Source organism: Pelophylax lessonae (assembly GCF_965119305.1).
Source record: "Pelophylax lessonae genome assembly, chromosome: 4".
Lineage (NCBI taxonomy): Eukaryota > Metazoa > Chordata > Amphibia > Anura > Ranidae > Pelophylax > Pelophylax lessonae.
This window is the reverse complement of record NC_138771.1, coordinates 672,667,652-672,686,769: the sequence shown is the minus strand read 5'-3', so window position 1 is coordinate 672,686,769 and position 19,118 is coordinate 672,667,652. Positions and strand designations below refer to the sequence as shown.

The following is a 19,118-nucleotide window of genomic DNA, read 5'->3' as shown; positions in this document are numbered from 1 at the left end:
ATAGGGATGGTGGGAACCCCTCATAATGGGCACAGCTGGTGTGCACACCCTGGATCTCAGAACAGGGATGGTGGGAACCCTTTCATAATTGGCACAGCAGGTGTACAGACCTGGGAACTCATCCCAGGGATGGTGGGAACCCCTAATAATGGGCACAGCAGGTGTACAGACCTGGGAACTCAGCACAGAAATGGTGGGAAACTGCAACTCTACTTGCCAGTGAGGCGTGAGGTTGCTGGTTCCTTAGCTCGTGTGCTTCCAGAAAACGGGGGCCAGAGTTGCTTCTCTGTCCCAGGAGGGATGCTGGATCCTGGGGAGGACCCTGGCAAGGGCCCCCTACATAGGCCTGCGACTAGGCCTCAGTCCGTGGAAGATACTAGGCATGGCCCAAGGGGAGATGAGTCACTGTCTGCCTTTAGACGGAGGATTGTTTATAAGCTGATGCGGATTGATAAAGAGGATGAGAAATTGGCAGCTTTGAAGGCTGAATTTAACCACTTGCCGACTGCTCACGTTGCTGCTACTGCAGCAGAGCGGCTCGGCTAGCTCTGGCGATGTAGACCTACGTCACGCGCATTCACGGCTCCAGGGCACGCTCCCGTGTGCCCTGCGAGCTGATCCTGGTGTGATTGGTCTCAGAACTAATCAGTCACAAGATGCAGACCAATTATTTTTGGTCTGGATCTGGTGATCGGTCCTGCCCAATGGCATCATGTCCCCTGCCTGTGTAATGTAAACACAGGCAGGGGAAGTGATGTAATTTTCCCTCCTGGAGCCCTTTTGGTTCCAGGAAAAGACAGAGAGACATAAAAAATGTGAGTTCCACCAACACCACACTAACACCACCTCACATAGACACACTTTGACCCCTTGATCACCCCTGATCACCCTCCAAACCCCTCACAGTGTACACTATATACATTGGTATACAGATCTTTTACTGATCACTGTATTTAGTGTCACTTGTGACCCTGAATCGCGCTTGCGCTAGGCCCAAATAGGTTTAGGGCACCCACCATCTATCCCCTAATAAAGTTTTAACCCCTTGATCGCCCCCAGTTAACCCCTTCACTCCCTATCACGCTGTGCACTAAATACAGTATATAGGTAACTACTGATCACTGTATTTAGTGTCACTTGTGACCCTAAATTGCGCTTGCGCTAAGCCCAAATAGGTTTAGGGCACCCGCCATCTATTTCCTAATAAACTTTTAACCCCTTGATCTCACCCAGTTAACCCCTTCACTCCCTATCACACAGTGCACTAATATATACAGTATGTCAGATAACTACTGATCACTGTATTAGTGTCACTTGTGACCCCAGTTTGCGCTTGCGCTAGGCCCAAATAAGTTTAGGCTACCCGCCATACATCCCTTAAAAAGGTTTAACCCCTTGATCTCCCCCAGTTAACCCCTTCACTGCCCTGTCACAGTGTTCACTATATACAGTGATTACCGAACACTGTATTAGTATCACGGGTGATGCTAGTTAGGCTAGTTAGCGTCAGGGTCCCACCACACCACCGTTATTTAGTGTCAGTTAGAGTCAATTACACTAACACACATACACACACACATACATACATACACACACACACACACACACACCTCCATTACTAGTATAGCGTTTGAACAGATCAATATCTAATCAGAACTATACTAGCGTACCCATAGTTTAGTGTTCCCAAAACGCGGTGTTTGCACGATCAGCACTGATTCCTGCCAGCACCTGCATTTAGCCCCTCCTCCCAGCCCACCCTACCCAGGCAAGTGCAGTAATCAATAGATTACTGTCACTTACAAAAAACACAAATCACACAAAACCGCTGCGTTAGCAGAGTCAGGCCTGATCTGATGAAAAATTGCAACATCCACCATTTTATTCTGTAGGGCCTCTGCTTAAAAAAAAAATATATATATATATATAATGTTTGAGGGGTTCAAAGTAATTTTCTAGTAAAAAAAAAATATTTTTTCATGTAAACAAAAAGTCAGAGAAAAGGCTTGGTCTTCAAGTAGTTAGAAGAGTGGGTGATATGTGTCTAAGATTGAGCATAAAATGCCAGGACAGTTCAAACACCCCCCAAATGACCCCTTTTTGGAAAGCAGACGCCCAAAGCTATTTGCTGAGAGGCATATTGAGTCCATGGAGTATTTTATATTTTGCCCTAAGTTTCAGAAAATGACAATTTGTTTTTTTTTTTTACACAAAGTTGTCACTGAATCATATAATGCTCACGCATTCCATGGGTATACGTGAAATGACACCCCAAAATACAATCTGCTGCTTCTCCTGAGTACAGGGATACCCCATGTGTGAGACTTTTTGGCAGTCTAGCCGCGTACAGGACCAGTGGTGTATTTAGGTTTTGTGCTGCCCTAGGCCTGACAAAACTTGTGCACCCCCTATTTGAAATATGACCGACCCCTTCCTGTAAAGGCAACACTCCTTCCTGTTTATGACCCGCCCTGTCATTTGTTAATCACAAACCACAACCACAGTCTATCAGAGCCCATCAGTGCAGCCTCCTCACTGGCCAACAGTGCAGCCCCATCAGTGGCCACCAGTACAGCCTATCAGTGCATCATATCAGTGCCCATCAGTACAGCTTATCAGTGCCGCCTCATAAGTGGCCATCAGTGCAGCCTATTAGTGCCCATCAGTGCAACATATCAATGCCCATCAGGGCACCGTATCAGTCCAGCCCCATCAGTGAAGCTTATCAGTGCCGCCTCGTGCCCATCAGTGCAGCCTCATCAATGCAGCCTCATTAGTGCCCATCAGTGCAGTTTATCAGTACCCACCATTGGCAACTCATTAGTGGCCATCAGAGCAGCATATTAGCGACCATTAGTGCAGCATATCAGTGCTGCCATATCAGTGCAGTCCCATCAGTTCTTTTAAAATATTTGAACTTGTGTTTGCTGCCACTGATTGTAATCCTAGGATTATGTAACTTATTTGTATAATAAATAGAAAGTCCATAGTCCCTATACAAATAAGTGAAATAATCAGTGGCAGCAAACACAAGTCCAAATTTTTTGCTGCCCCCCTACAAAGTGCTGCCCTAGGCCTGGGCCTTGTTGGCCTAGGCCAAGATACAGCACTGTACAGGACCCCAAAAACAAATCACCACCTTCAGGCTTTCTAAGGGCATAAATTGTTGATTTCACTCCTCACTACCTATCACAGTTTTGAAGGCCATGAAATGCCAAGATAGCACAATCCCGTACACAGCTAGGCTCCCAAAGAGTATCACACATGTGGTATCCCTGTACTCAGGAGAAGCAGTAGAATGTATTTTGGGGTGTAATTCCACATATGCCCATGGCATGCGTGAGCAATATATCATTTAGTGACAACTTTGTGTTAAAAAAAAAAATATAATTTTCACAAAACTTGTGGCAAAATATAAAATATTCCATGGACTCACCATGCCTCTCAGCAAATAACATGGGGTGTCTACTTTCCAAAATGGGGTCATTTGGGGGGGGGGGGGGGTTTGTGCTATTTTGATATTTCAGGGCCTCCGAAGCCGTGATAGGCAGTGAGAAAGTGCAATGAGAAATTTACGCTCTTTAAAATTCTGAAGGTGGTGATTGGATTTTGGGGTCCCGTACACAGCTAGGCTCCCAAAAAGTCTCACACATGTGGTATCCTTGTACTCAGGAGAAGCAGCAGAATATATTTTGGGGTGTAATTACACATATACCCATGGAATGTGTGAGCAATATATCATTTCAATGACAACTTTTTTTTAGTCATTTTTCAAACACCTGTGACAAAAAAATGAAATATTCAATGAGCTCAACATGTCTCTCAGAACATTCCTTAGGATGTCTACTTTCCAAAAAGTGGTAGTTTGGGGGGGGGGGGGGGGTTGTACTGCCCTGCCATTTTAGCACTTCAAGAAATGAGATAGGCAGTCAGAAATTAAAGCTGCGTAAATTTCAGTATTTACACCATAGTTTGTAGACGCTATAACTTTTGCGCAAACCAATAAAAATACGCTCATTGACATTTTTTTTTTGTCACAGACATGTAGCTAAATATATTTTGGCCAAAATATATGACAAAAATTGAATATATTGGATATTTTTTAACTGTCAAAGTAGAAAATGTCAATTTTTGGCAAAATGTTTGCGTTTTAATATTAATATCACAAAAAATAAAAAGCGCAGAGGTGATCAAATACCACCAAGAGAAAGCTCTGTTTGTGGCAAAAAAAGGATATAAATTTCGTTTGGGTACGGCGTCGCATGACCGCGCAATTGTCAGTTAAAGTCGCACAGCGCCAAGTTGAAAAAAGTGGCCTGGTCATTGAGCAGGAAAATCCTTCGGTCTTAAAGTGGATAAACTGATAAAAATCACAGCAGTGAAGAATAGAAGTCCCTGACATTGAAGATCCGTATAATACTCCCAAAGGGGTGGTAACAATAAAGTCTTCAGGGGGCGACCATGCCCAGCATGTTTCCAGCAAAATCCATTCGTCTGGGGCTTCGTTTTGGTGTTTCTTTTCCATCCCCTTAATTCTGTATTCAAAATGATGTGGGGGGAACGTCACTTCCACTCCCTGCGCCATTTTACCGTAGCCTTTCGGTGACACCATAGACACAGAGACATTTTTCTTTCAGTGACACCACAGACAAAGGGACATTTTTTTCTTTCGGTGACACCATAGACACAGGGACATTTTTTTTCTTTTGGTGACACCATAGACACAGGGACATTTTTCTTTCGGTGACACCATAGACACAGGGACATTTTTTCTTTCAGTGACACCATAGACACAGGGACATTTTTTCTTTCAGTGACACCATAGACACAGGGACATTTTTCTTTCGGTGACACCATAGACACACAGACATTTTTCCTTTCAGTGACACCATAGACACAGGAACATTTTTCCTTCGGTGACACCATAGACACAGGGACATTTTTTCTTTCGGTGACACCATAGACATAGGGACATTTTTCTTTCAGTGACACCATAGACACAGGGACATTTTTTCTTTCAGTGACACCATAGACACAGGGACATTTTTTCTTTCAGTGACACCATAGACATAGGGACATTTTTCTTTCGGTGACATCATAGACACAGGGACATTTTTCCTTCGGTGACACCATAGACACAGGGACATTTTTCTTTCGGTGACACCATAGACACAGGGACATTTTTCTTTCGGTGACATCATAGACACACAGACATTTTTCTTTCGGTGACATCATAGACACACAGACATTTTTCTTTCGGTGACACCATAGACACAGGGACATTTTTCTTTCAGTGACACCATAGACACAGGGACATTTTTCTTTCAGTGACACCATAGACACAGAGACATTTTTCTTTCAGTGACACCACAGACAAAGGGACATTTTTTTCTTTCGGTGACACCATAGACACAGGGACATTTTTTTTCTTTTGGTGACACCATAGACATAGGGACATTTTTCTTTCGGTGACACCATAGACACAGGGACATTTTTTCTTTCAGTGACACCATAGACACAGGGACATTTTTCTTTCGGTGACACCATAGACACACAGACATTTTTCCTTTCAGTGACACCATAGACACAGGAACATTTTTCCTTCGGTGACACCATAGACACAGGGACATTTTTTCCATCGGTGACACCATAGACACAGGGACATTTTTCTTTCAGTGACACCATAGACACAGGAACATTTTTCTTTCAGTGACACCATAGACACAGGGACATTTTTTCTTTCGGTGACACCATAGACACAGGGACATTTTTCTTTCAGTGACACCATAGACACAGGGACATTTTTTCTTTCAGTGACACCATAGACACAGGAACATTTTTCTTTCAGTGACACCATAGACACACAGACATTTTTCTTTCGGTGACATCATAGACACAGGGACATTTTTCCTTCGGTGACACCATAGACACAGGGACATTTTTCTTTCGGTGACACCATAGACATAGGGACATTTTTCTTTCGGTGACATCATAGACACACAGACATTTTTCTTTCGGTGACACCATAGACACAGGGACATTTTTCTTTCAGTGACACCATAGACACAGGGACATTTTTCTTTCAGTGACACCATAGACACAGAGACATTTTTCTTTCGGTGACACCATAGACACAGGGACATTTTTCTTTCGGTGACACCATAGACACAGGGACATTTTTCTTTCGGTGACACCATAGACACACAGACATTTTTCTTTCGGTGACACCATAGACACAGGGACATTTTTCTTTCAGTGACACCATAGACACAGAGACATTTTTCTTTCGGTGACACCATAGACACAGAGACATTTTTCTTTCGGTGACACCATAGACACAGGGACATTTTTCTTTCGGTGACACCATAGACACACAGACATTTTTCTTTCGGTGACACCATAGACACACAGACACTTTTTCTTTCAGTGACACCATAGACACACAGACATTTTTTTTTCGGTGACACCATAGACACACAGACATTTTATTCTTTCAGTGACACCATAGACACAGGGACGTTTGTTCTTTCAGTGACACCATAGACACAGGGACATTTTTCTTTCAGTGACACCATAGACACAGAGACATTTTTCTTTCGGTGACACCATAGACACAGGGACATTTTTCTTTCGGTGACACCATAGACACAGGGACATTTTTCTTTCAGTGACACCATAGACACAGAGACATTTTTCTTTCGGTGACACCATAGACACAGGGACATTTTTCTTTCGGTGACACCATAGACACACAGACATTTTTTTCTTTCAGTGACAACATAGACACACAGACATTTTTCTTTCGGTGACACCATAGACACAGGGACATTTTTCTTTCGGTGACACCATAGACACAGGGACATTTTTCTTTCAGTGACACCATAGACACAGAGACATTTTTCTTTCAGTGACACCATAGACACAGGGACATTTTTCTTTCGGTGACACCATAGACACACAGACATTTTTTTTTCGGTGACACCATAGACACACAGACATTTTATTCTTTCAGTGACACCATAGACACACAGACATTTGTTCTTTCAGTGACACCATAGACACAGGGACATTTTTTTTTCGGTGACACCATAGACACAGGGACATTTTTTTCTTTCAGTGACACCATAGACACACAGACATTTTTTCTTTCAGTGACACCATAGACACAGGGACATTTTTCTTTCGGTGACACCATAGACACACAGACATTTTTCTTTCGGTGACACCATAGACAAAGGGACATTTTCCTTTCGGTGACACCAGAGACACACAGACATTTTTCTTTCGGTGACACCATAGACACAGGAACATTTTTCTTTCAGTGACACCATAGACACAGGGACATTTTTCTTTAGGTGACACCATAGACACAGGGACATTTTTTTTCTTTCGGTGACACCATAAACACAGGGACATTTTTTTTTCTTTCGGTGACACCATAGACACAGAGACATTTTTCTTTCAGTGACACCATAGACACAGGGACATTTTTTTTTTCGGTGACACCATAGACACAGGGACATTTTTTTTCTTTCGGTGACACCATAAACACAGGGACATTTTTTTTTCTTTCGGTGACACCATAGACACAGAGACATTTTTCTTTCAGTGACACCATAGACACAGGAACATTTTTCTTTCAGTGACACCATAGACACAGGGACATTTTTTTTCTTTCGGTGACACCATAAACACAGGGACATTTTTTTTTCTTTCGGTGACACCATAGACACAGAGACATTTTTCTTTCAGTGACACCATAGACACAGGGACATTTTTTTTTTCGGTGACACCATAGACACAGGGAATTTTTTTTTATTTCGGTGACACCATAGACACAGGGACATTTTTTTCCTTCAGTGACACCATAGACACACAGACATTTTTCTTTCGGTGACACCATAGACACAGGGACATTTTTCTTTCGGTGACACCATAGACACAGGGAAATTTTTCTTTTGGTGACACCATAGACACAGGGACATTTTTCTTTTGGTGACACCATAGACACAGGGACATTTTTTCGGTGACACCATAGACACAGGGACATTTTTTCGGTGACACCATAGACACAGGGACATTTTTTCGGTGACACCATAGACACAGGGACATTTTTCTTTAGGTGACACCATAGCACAGGGACATTTTTTTCCTTCAGTGACACCATAGACACACAGACATTTTTCTTTCGGTGACACCATAGACACAGGGACATTTTTCTTTCGGTGACACCATAGACACAGGGACATTTTTCTTTCGGTGACACCATAGACACAGGGACATTTTTCTTTCGGTGACACCATTCTGCCAAGCAGCACATCCACAAACAATAATCCCAGACACCGATCTGCAGATTTATTTCTGGAGTTTTACAGAATTTCCAGGACTGAAAACAGCCGACATCGATAGAAAGAGGAAAATGAGGAATAAAATATCCGTCACCGATTATTATTACCATGAAGGTGAACTGACTCTGTAATATAAATCATAATAGAAAAATATGGAGAATTATTCATAAAATCAGCAACATTTCCCGGGAGAATCCTCCAAATCCCGGGACTGTCCCTGGAAGGAGATCATCATAAATCACATTTATTATATATAAAGGGCACCGGTCATGGGAGAATCATGGGGGCTGCCATTGTTACCATTACTCTCCTTGTGAGAATGCTAGTTCCCTGGCTGTCATGGGAGAATCATGGGGGCGGCCATTGTTACCATTACTCTCCTTGTGAGAATGCTAGTTCCCTGGCTGTCATGGGAGAATCATGGGGGCTGCCATTGTTACCATTACTCTCCTTGTGAGAATGCTAGTTCCCTGGCTGTCATGGGAGAATCATGGGGGTGCAATTGTCACCATTACTCTCCTTGTGAGAATGCTAGTTCCCTGGCTGTCATGGGAGAATCATGGGGGCTGCCATTGTTACCATTACTCTCCTTGTGAGAATGCTAGTTCCCTGGCTGTCATGGGAGAATCATGGGGGCGGCCATTGTTACCATTACTCTCCTTGTGAGAATGCTAGTTCCCTGGCTGTCATGGGAGAATCATGGGGGCGGCCATTGTTACCATTACTCTCCTTGTGAGAATGCTAGTTCCCTGGCTGTCATGGGAGAATCATGGGGGCGGCCATTGTTACCATTACACTCCTTGTGAGAATGCTAGTTCCCTGGCTGTCATGGGAGAATCATGGGGGCGGCCATTGTTACCATTACTCTCCTTGTGAGAATGCTAGTTCCCTGGCTGTCATGGGAGAATCATGGGGGCGGCCATTGTTACCATTACTCTCCTTGTGAGAATGCTAGTTCCCTGGCTGTCATGGGAGAATCATGGGGGCTGCCATTGTTACCATTACTCTCCTTGTGAGAATGCTAGTTCCCTGGCTGTCATGGGAGAATCATGGGGGTGCAATTGTCACCATTACTCTCCTTGTGAGAATGCTAGTTCCCTGGCTGTCATGGGAGAATCATGGGGGCTGCCATTGTTACCATTACTCTCCTTGTGAGAATGCTAGTTCCCTGGCTGTCATGGGAGAATCATGGGGGCGGCCATTGTTACCATTACTCTCCTTGTGAGAATGCTAGTTCCCTGGCTGTCATGGGAGAATCATGGGGGCGGCCATTGTTACCATTACTCTCCTTGTGAGAATGCTAGTTCCCTGGCTGTCATGGGAGAATCATGGGGGCGGCCATTGTTACCATTACACTCCTTGTGAGAATGCTAGTTCCCTGGCTGTCATGGGAGAATCATGGGGGCGGCCATTGTTACCATTACTCTCCTTGTGAGAATGCTAGTTCCCTGGCTGTCATGGGAGAATCATGGGGGCGGCCATTGTTACCATTACTCTCCTTGTGAGAATGCTAGTTCCCTGGCTGTCATGGGAGAATCATGGGGGTCCAATTGTCACCATTACTCTCCTTGTGAGAATGCTAGTTCCCTGGCTGTCATGGGAGAATCATGGGGGCTGCCATTGTTACCATTACTCTCCTTGTGAGAATGCTAGTTCCCTGGCTGTCATGGGAGAATCATGGGGGCGGCCATTGTTACCATTACTCTCCTTGTGAGAATGCTAGTTCCCTGGCTGTCATGGGAGAATCATGGGGGTCCAATTGTCACCATTACTCTCCTTGTGAGAATGCTAGTTCCCTGGCTGTCATGGGAGAATCATGGGGGCTGCCATTGTCACCATTACTCTTCTTGTGAGAATGCTAGTTCCCTGGCTGTCATGGGAGAATCATGGGGGCTGCCATTGTTACCATTACTCTCCTTGTGAGAATGCTAGTTCCCTGGCTGTCATGGGAGAATCATGGGGGCTGCCATTGTCACCATTACTCTTCTTGTGAGAATGCTAGTTCCCTGGCTGTCATGGGAGAATCATGGGGGCTGCCATTGTTACCATTACTCTCCTTGTGAGAATGCTAGTTCCCTGGCTGTCATGGGAGAATCATGGGGGTGCAATTGTCACCATTACTCTCCTTGTGAGAATGCTAGTTCCCTGGCTGTCATGGGAGAATCATGGGGGCTGCCATTGTTACCATTACTCTCCTTGTGAGAATGCTAGTTCCCTGGCTGTCATGGGAGAATCATGGGGGCGGCCATTGTTACCATTACTCTCCTTGTGAGAATGCTAGTTCCCTGGCTGTCATGGGAGAATCATGGGGGCTGCCATTGATGAACTCTCCTTGTGAGAATGCTAGTTCCCTGGCTGTCATGGGAGAATCATGGGGGCTGCCATTGTTACCATTACTCTCCTTGTGAGAATGCTAGTTCCCTGGCTGTCATGGGAGAATCATGGGGGCTGCCATTGTTACCATTACTCTCCTTGTGAGAATGCTAGTTCCCTGGCTGTCATGGGAGAATCATGGGGGCGGCCATTGTTACCATTACTCTCCTTGTGAGAATGCTAGTTCCCTGGCTGTCATGGGAGAATCATGGGGGTCCAATTGTCACCATTACTCTCCTTGTGAGAATGCTAGTTCCCTGGCTGTCATGGGAGAATCATGGGGGCGGCCATTGTTACCATTACTCTCCTTGTGAGAATGCTAGTTCCCTGGCTGTCATGGGAGAATCATGGGGGTCCAATTGTCACCATTACTCTTCTTGTGAGAATGCTAGTTCCCTGGCTGTCATGGGAGAATCATGGGGGCTGCCATTGTTACCATTACTCTCCTTGTGAGAATGCTAGTTCCCTGGCTGTCATGGGAGAATCATGGGGGCTGCCATTGTCACCATTACTCTTCTTGTGAGAATGCTAGTTCCCTGGCTGTCATGGGAGAATCATGGGGGCTGCCATTGTTACCATTACTCTCCTTGTGGGAATGCTAGTTCCCTGGCTGTCATGGGAGAATCATGGGGGCTGCCATTGTTACCATTACTCTCCTTGTGAGAATGCTAGTTCCCTGGCTGTCATGGGAGAATCATGGGGGCGGCCATTGTTACCATTACTCTCCTTGTGAGAATGCTAGTTCCCTGGCTGTCATGGGAGAATCATGGGGGCTGCCATTGTTACCATTACTCTCCTTGTGAGAATGCTAGTTCCCTGGCTGTCATGGGAGAATCATGGGGGCTGCCATTGATGAACTCTCCTTGTGAGAATGCTAGTTCCCTGGCTGTCATGGGAGAATCATGGGGGCTGCCATTGTCACCATTACTCTTCTTGTGAGAATGCTAGTTCCCTGGCTGTCATGGGAGAATCATGGGGGCTGCCATTGTTACCATTACTCTCCTTGTGAGAATGCTAGTTCCCTGGCTGTCATGGGAGAATCATGGGGGTGCAATTGTCACCATTACTCTCCTTGTGAGAATGCTAGTTCCCTGGCTGTCATGGGAGAATCATGGGGGCTGCCATTGTTACCATTACTCTCCTTGTGAGAATGCTAGTTCCCTGGCTGTCATGGGAGAATCATGGGGGCGGCCATTGTTACCATTACTCTCCTTGTGAGAATGCTAGTTCCCTGGCTGTCATGGGAGAATCATGGGGGCTGCCATTGATGAACTCTCCTTGTGAGAATGCTAGTTCCCTGGCTGTCATGGGAGAATCATGGGGGCTGCCATTGTTACCATTACTCTCCTTGTGAGAATGCTAGTTCCCTGGCTGTCATTGGAGAATCATGGGGGCTGCCATTGTTACCATTACTCTCCTTGTGAGAATGCTAGTTCCCTGGCTGTCATGGGAGAATCATGGGGGCGGCCATTGTTACCATTACTCTCCTTGTGAGAATGCTAGTTCCCTGGCTGTCATGGGAGAATCATGGGGGTCCAATTGTCACCATTACTCTCCTTGTGAGAATGCTAGTTCCCTGGCTGTCATGGGAGAATCATGGGGGCTGCCATTGTCACCATTACTCTTCTTGTGAGAATGCTAGTTCCCTGGCTGTCATGGGAGAATCATGGGGGCTGCCATTGTTACCATTACTCTCCTTGTGAGAATGCTAGTTCCCTGGCTGTCATGGGAGAATCATGGGGGCTGCCATTGTCACCATTACTCTTCTTGTGAGAATGCTAGTTCCCTGGCTGTCATGGGAGAATCATGGGGGCTGCCATTGTTACCATTACTCTCCTTGTGAGAATGCTAGTTCCCTGGCTGTCATGGGAGAATCATGGGGGTGCAATTGTCACCATTACTCTCCTTGTGAGAATGCTAGTTCCCTGGCTGTCATGGGAGAATCATGGGGGCTGCCATTGTTACCATTACTCTCCTTGTGAGAATGCTAGTTCCCTGGCTGTCATGGGAGAATCATGGGGGCGGCCATTGTTACCATTACTCTCCTTGTGAGAATGCTAGTTCCCTGGCTGTCATGGGAGAATCATGGGGGCTGCCATTGATGAACTCTCCTTGTGAGAATGCTAGTTCCCTGGCTGTCATGGGAGAATCATGGGGGCTGCCATTGTTACCATTACTCTCCTTGTGAGAATGCTAGTTCCCTGGCTGTCATGGGAGAATCATGGGGGCTGCCATTGTTACCATTACTCTCCTTGTGAGAATGCTAGTTCCCTGGCTGTCATGGGAGAATCATGGGGGCGGCCATTGTTACCATTACTCTCCTTGTGAGAATGCTAGTTCCCTGGCTGTCATGGGAGAATCATGGGGGTCCAATTGTCACCATTACTCTCCTTGTGAGAATGCTAGTTCCCTGGCTGTCATGGGAGAATCATGGGGGCGGCCATTGTTACCATTACTCTCCTTGTGAGAATGCTAGTTCCCTGGCTGTCATGGGAGAATCATGGGGGTCCAATTGTCACCATTACTCTCCTTGTGAGAATGCTAGTTCCCTGGCTGTCATGGGAGAATCATGGGGGCTGCCATTGTCACCATTACTCTTCTTGTGAGAATGCTAGTTCCCTGGCTGTCATGGGAGAATCATGGGGGCTGCCATTGTTACCATTACTCTCCTTGTGAGAATGCTAGTTCCCTGGCTGTCATGGGAGAATCATGGGGGCTGCCATTGTCACCATTACTCTTCTTGTGAGAATGCTAGTTCCCTGGCTGTCATGGGAGAATCATGGGGGCTGCCATTGTTACCATTACTCTCCTTGTGGGAATGCTAGTTCCCTGGCTGTCATGGGAGAATCATGGGGGCTGCCATTGTTACCATTACTCTCCTTGTGAGAATGCTAGTTCCCTGGCTGTCATGGGAGAATCATGGGGGCGGCCATTGTTACCATTACTCTCCTTGTGAGAATGCTAGTTCCCTGGCTGTCATGGGAGAATCATGGGGGCTGCCATTGTTACCATTACTCTCCTTGTGAGAATGCTAGTTCCCTGGCTGTCATGGGAGAATCATGGGGGCTGCCATTGATGAACTCTCCTTGTGAGAATGCTAGTTCCCTGGCTGTCATGGGAGAATCATGGGGGCTGCCATTGTCACCATTACTCTTCTTGTGAGAATGCTAGTTCCCTGGCTGTCATGGGAGAATCATGGGGGCTGCCATTGTTACCATTACTCTCCTTGTGAGAATGCTAGTTCCCTGGCTGTCATGGGAGAATCATGGGGGTGCAATTGTCACCATTACTCTCCTTGTGAGAATGCTAGTTCCCTGGCTGTCATGGGAGAATCATGGGGGCTGCCATTGTTACCATTACTCTCCTTGTGAGAATGCTAGTTCCCTGGCTGTCATGGGAGAATCATGGGGGCGGCCATTGTTACCATTACTCTCCTTGTGAGAATGCTAGTTCCCTGGCTGTCATGGGAGAATCATGGGGGCTGCCATTGATGAACTCTCCTTGTGAGAATGCTAGTTCCCTGGCTGTCATGGGAGAATCATGGGGGCTGCCATTGTTACCATTACTCTCCTTGTGAGAATGCTAGTTCCCTGGCTGTCATTGGAGAATCATGGGGGCTGCCATTGTTACCATTACTCTCCTTGTGAGAATGCTAGTTCCCTGGCTGTCATGGGAGAATCATGGGGGCGGCCATTGTTACCATTACTCTCCTTGTGAGAATGCTAGTTCCCTGGCTGTCATGGGAGAATCATGGGGGTCCAATTGTCACCATTACTCTCCTTGTGAGAATGCTAGTTCCCTGGCTGTCATGGGAGAATCATGGGGGCTGCCATTGTCACCATTACTCTTCTTGTGAGAATGCTAGTTCCCTGGCTGTCATGGGAGAATCATGGGGGCTGCCATTGTTACCATTACTCTCCTTGTGAGAATGCTAGTTCCCTGGCTGTCATGGGAGAATCATGGGGGCTGCCATTGTCACCATTACTCTTCTTGTGAGAATGCTAGTTCCCTGGCTGTCATGGGAGAATCATGGGGGCTGCCATTGTTACCATTACTCTCCTTGTGGGAATGCTAGTTCCCTGGCTGTCATGGGAGAATCATGGGGGCTGCCATTGTTACCATTACTCTCCTTGTGAGAATGCTAGTTCCCTGGCTGTCATGGGAGAATCATGGGGGCGGCCATTGTTACCATTACTCTCCTTGTGAGAATGCTAGTTCCCTGGCTGTCATGGGAGAATCATGGGGGCTGCCATTGATGAACTCTCCTTGTGAGAATGCTAGTTCCCTGGCTGTCATGGGAGAATCATGGGGGCTGCCATTGTTACCATTACTCTCCTTGTGAGAATGCTAGTTCCCTGGCTGTCATGGGAGAATCATGGGGGCTGCCATTGTCACCATTACTCTTCTTGTGAGAATGCTAGTTCCCTGGCTGTCATGGGAGAATCATGGGGGCTGCCATTGTTACCATTACTCTCCTTGTGAGAATGCTAGTTCCCTGGCTGTCATGGGAGAATCATGGGGGCGGCCATTGTTACCATTACTCTCCTTGTGAGAATGCTAGTTCCCTGGCTGTCATGGGAGAATCATGGGGGCTGCCATTGATGAACTCTCCTTGTGAGAATGCTAGTTCCCTGGCTGTCATGGGAGAATCATGGGGGCTGCCATTGTTACCATTACTCTCCTTGTGAGAATGCTAGTTCCCTGGCTGTCATGGGAGAATCATGGGGGCTGCCATTGTTATGATTACTCTCCTTGTGAGAATGCTAGTTTCCTGGCTGTCATGGGAGAATCATGGGGGCTGCCATTGATGAACTCTCCTTGTGAGAATGCTAGTTCCCTGGCTGTCATTGGAGAATCATGGAGGCTGACATTGATGAACTCTCCTTGTGAGAATGCTAGTTCCCTGGCTGTCATGCTGATACTGTCTCAGTCTCAGACCCGGAACAAGTATAGATATAAGGAATTCTGACTCTTCTCTGATTCTTATTCCCAGCATGCTTGTTCCGGGTTGGAAACTCAAAGTGGAATAAAAAACAAAAATAAGATATATTGGATCTTACCAATCCTTAGATGTGGTGGCTGCATTAGTTTTCTGTTTTCCCCTTTATTTCCCCCTGGTGATCCTGCCAGTAACACACTTCCTGTCTTAGGGTGGCTCCTCTATCTATGGGGGAGGGGCAGTGGAGATCCCCTTGGACAGCAGCATTGTCTGGAGAGGGGGGTGTTGGATGGATTCGTAGATTTAGATGAACTTTACATAAGTGACTAACAAATAAAAGCAGAACTCCAGATAACTTTATAAGCCGTTACACCAACATTTGTGTCTCCTTTTGGGATAAAGGATTTACATCAATGAATAAAAGCTGATCATTGTAAGCACCCCTGTCAGTGGTAAATGGTTTGTCCCAACCCTCTAACTGCCACTTCTGCTGGACAGATTGTTCTGTTATAGGAAGCTGGGAAATAACAGCAGAACCAAACAGGTAAAAGAAGGAAGTTACAGGGGGACTCCGAGAAACAAAGACTGCGGTGTTCATGTCAGTGACAGACGCCATCATATCTGTCATTTTTTATTTTCTCTTTACTATCACTTTATATGTTCTTACATTACACACAGCCAGGGAACTAGCATTTTCAGAATGAGGCCTGCAATGGCAGCCATCATAATTCTCCCAGGAGTCACCACTTCCTCCAATCATTGGCTGATCAATGAACCAATCCCACTGCCCATCCCTGTGATGTCAGCACACTGTGGGCGGAGTTCTCACATCTCCCCCCCTCCCCCCACATATCTTTATACAACCTCTCCATACATATAACCCAGCATGGAGGGGCTCAGTGAAGGTGGTGGTGAAGGTGTGGAGGTGTCGGATCGGGTCACACAGATCATAAAAGGAGATCTGCCCGGCCTCATAATCCAGATCTATCCTGACTCTGTTACTGGAGAGATTGGGGGGTAAGGGGGTCCTATTACTGTCATGTATCACCGAATACTGATTATTATACCTGTCCAATCCCCAGGACTTCTTATTCCTTCCAATCACTGAGTCCCTCCCTCTCCTGTCTATACTGGGGTAACACATCCCGACTGTCCACCAATCTGACCCCCCGACATCCACATCCCAGTAATGTCTCCCTGAGGAGAAACTCTGACTGCTCATCACCTGAGACCAATCCTGGAATCTCTCCGGTGTTTCTGGGTGATTCTGCTTCCTATCTGACCTGGATACAGTTTTCCTGTCATCTGATATCTGTAGATAATTATTAGCTGTATTTCCATCCAGTAATATGTCTGCAGCTCCCTGTATATAGAAGTATACATTTACCTCTCTTATTATATCAGATAAACCTGTGTGTAAGACCCCCGCCACACCCAGACCCCCTCCATCATGGAGGAGATCCTCATGTCTCTCTCTGTCCTCATTATCTCCATCCTCAGTATCACACAAGTCACCTGTGTCTGATTCCTGTAAGACAGTCAGTGGATCCGTCATGTTACACAGCTCCTCAATGTCCACCATCTTCCTGGACAGCTCCTCCTTCTTTATTTCCAGATCCCGGATGGAGATGGAGATCTGCTCTGCCCTCCCGGAGATCTCCCTCAGGGCTCTCTTCTCCAGGTCTTCCAGACGTCTCCTGAGATCTCTAAACAGGGCAGTGACTCTCTCGGTGTCACCAGCTGCTTCTTCTTCTACTTTCCTCCTGTGCTCCTCCAGACTCTGGACTCTTTCCTCCGTCTCCTCTCTCTTTGTCAGAAGTTGCTGCAGAACATTCCTCAGTGTCTCCTTCTTCTTCTCAGAAGCCTCATCCAACATCTCCACCTGGTGTCCCCGATGTTCTCCGGCCAAACTGCAGGACACACAGATACAAATCTCATCCTCAGTGCAGTAATACTCCAGGATCTTCTTATGGACGGAGCATTTCCTGCTCTCCATGGACAAGGTGGGGTCACATAAGATGTGTTCTGGGGACTTTTTGTGGACTCTCAGGTGTTTCTCACACAGATAGGCCTCACAGAGCAGACAGGATCTAACAGCAGGTACAGGAGAGTCCACACAGTAAGTACAGAAGACCCCGGACTCCTCCCGATCTGGCTGAGCAGACAGGAAAGTCTCTGCTATGTTACGTAGTGTTATGTTCCTGTGCAGTGCAGGACGATCCGGAAACTTCTCTCTGCATTCAGGACAGGAATATCCTCCAGACCCCTCCTGTGTATCCAGCACACCATCAATACAGACCCGGCAGAAGTTGTGTCCACATCTCAGGGTTACAGGATCTGTATAAATGTTCAGACAGACGGAACATTCCAGCTCAGCTCTCAGATCTGCAGACGCCATCGCTGACAGCAGAAGAGAAACGAAACTGAAAGTCTCTGACACCATGGGATGGGGGAGGGGTGACCCCGGAGAGGAATGCATTGGGAGGGGGGAGGGGTGACACCGGAGAGGAATGCATTGGGAGGGGGGAAGGGTGACATCCTCCTACACATCACAAACAGAAGATTTCCCAGCACACTGACCAGCCAGCCTGTAATACAACCAGATTGTCCGTCTAACAATTGACAATAAAAGTAGTGATGTCCAGTTCAGGAAGGAATCGTTCTTTTGAATCGATTCTTTTCAGTGAATGGATGACTCGTATGAAACAGATCACTTGTGACTCACCCTATAGGAGAGACCGGTCTGGTAATAAGTATATTGTTGGGGAATAGTGCGCTTCAGGGATATTGTGTGTAATCAGTGCAGTCACACTCTCTAAACTGATGTTGGTGTACACGCCAAGTTAATTAATCAAATAAATAAATTTAAAAAAACTCTTCATTATTATTGCAAAATGCTTTCCTTATATATATATATATATAAAACTCAATGAATATATATGGTGATCATACAAAGTGACTTGAGTGTAATAAATAAATAATAAATCAATAATAAATATAAAGTGCCTATAGCGATTATGAACTGTGGTACTGTACAATAATACAAATACAAGAAGGTGTGGGAGTAAGGTGCGTATATAGTGCATAGAATCAGTGCCATCTTAAGAGCCTTGTAGGCCCCTGGACAATGCAGTGCATTGTGGCCCTGCCTACACAATCACCCACGAGAATAAAAATGCAAATTATCGATAAGGCGATATTTATTGGTAGATGTACGTCGGTCGCGCGCAGGAAGCTAGGGTGCAAGCGTGCGCTGCCGGCGGCGCGCTCCTGCCCCCACTTGGCAGCAGGGAAGCCGATGCGTGGGTAAGGCGGCTCCGATTGGGGTGGAGAGCACTGGGGGGGGGGGGGGGAACAGGGAAAACCAGGGGGGGTGGAGAGCACGGGGGGAAGGGGGGGAACTGGAAATCACTGGGGGTTGCCAGAGAGCACAGGAGGTGGAGAGCACTGGGGGAGCC

At 46.3% G+C, this 19,118-nt stretch overlaps 2 protein-coding genes across 2 annotated transcripts in view; both read right to left on the bottom strand.

Annotated features, from left to right (window-relative positions):
* The window catches only part of LOC309553415 (E3 ubiquitin/ISG15 ligase TRIM25-like), a 28,894-nt gene extending 10,814 nt beyond the window's left edge, over positions 1 to 18,080 (bottom strand). The window contains exon 1 of the mRNA XM_082254604.1: positions 17,176 to 18,080. Within this exon, the coding sequence (XP_082110730.1) occupies positions 17,176 to 18,058 (883 nt within the window). The 5' untranslated portion in view covers positions 18,059 to 18,080. The remainder of the gene's footprint in view (positions 1 to 17,175) is intronic.
* On the bottom strand, positions 15,758 to 17,029 carry LOC309553416 (tripartite motif-containing protein 14-like; the record flags this gene model as incomplete). Its single annotated transcript, XM_082254605.1, has 1 exon — positions 15,758 to 17,029. A coding segment is annotated over one exon (567 nt), but the record flags the coding sequence as incomplete, so codon positions are not given.
* Positions 18,081 to 19,118: the final 1,038 nt, after the last annotated feature.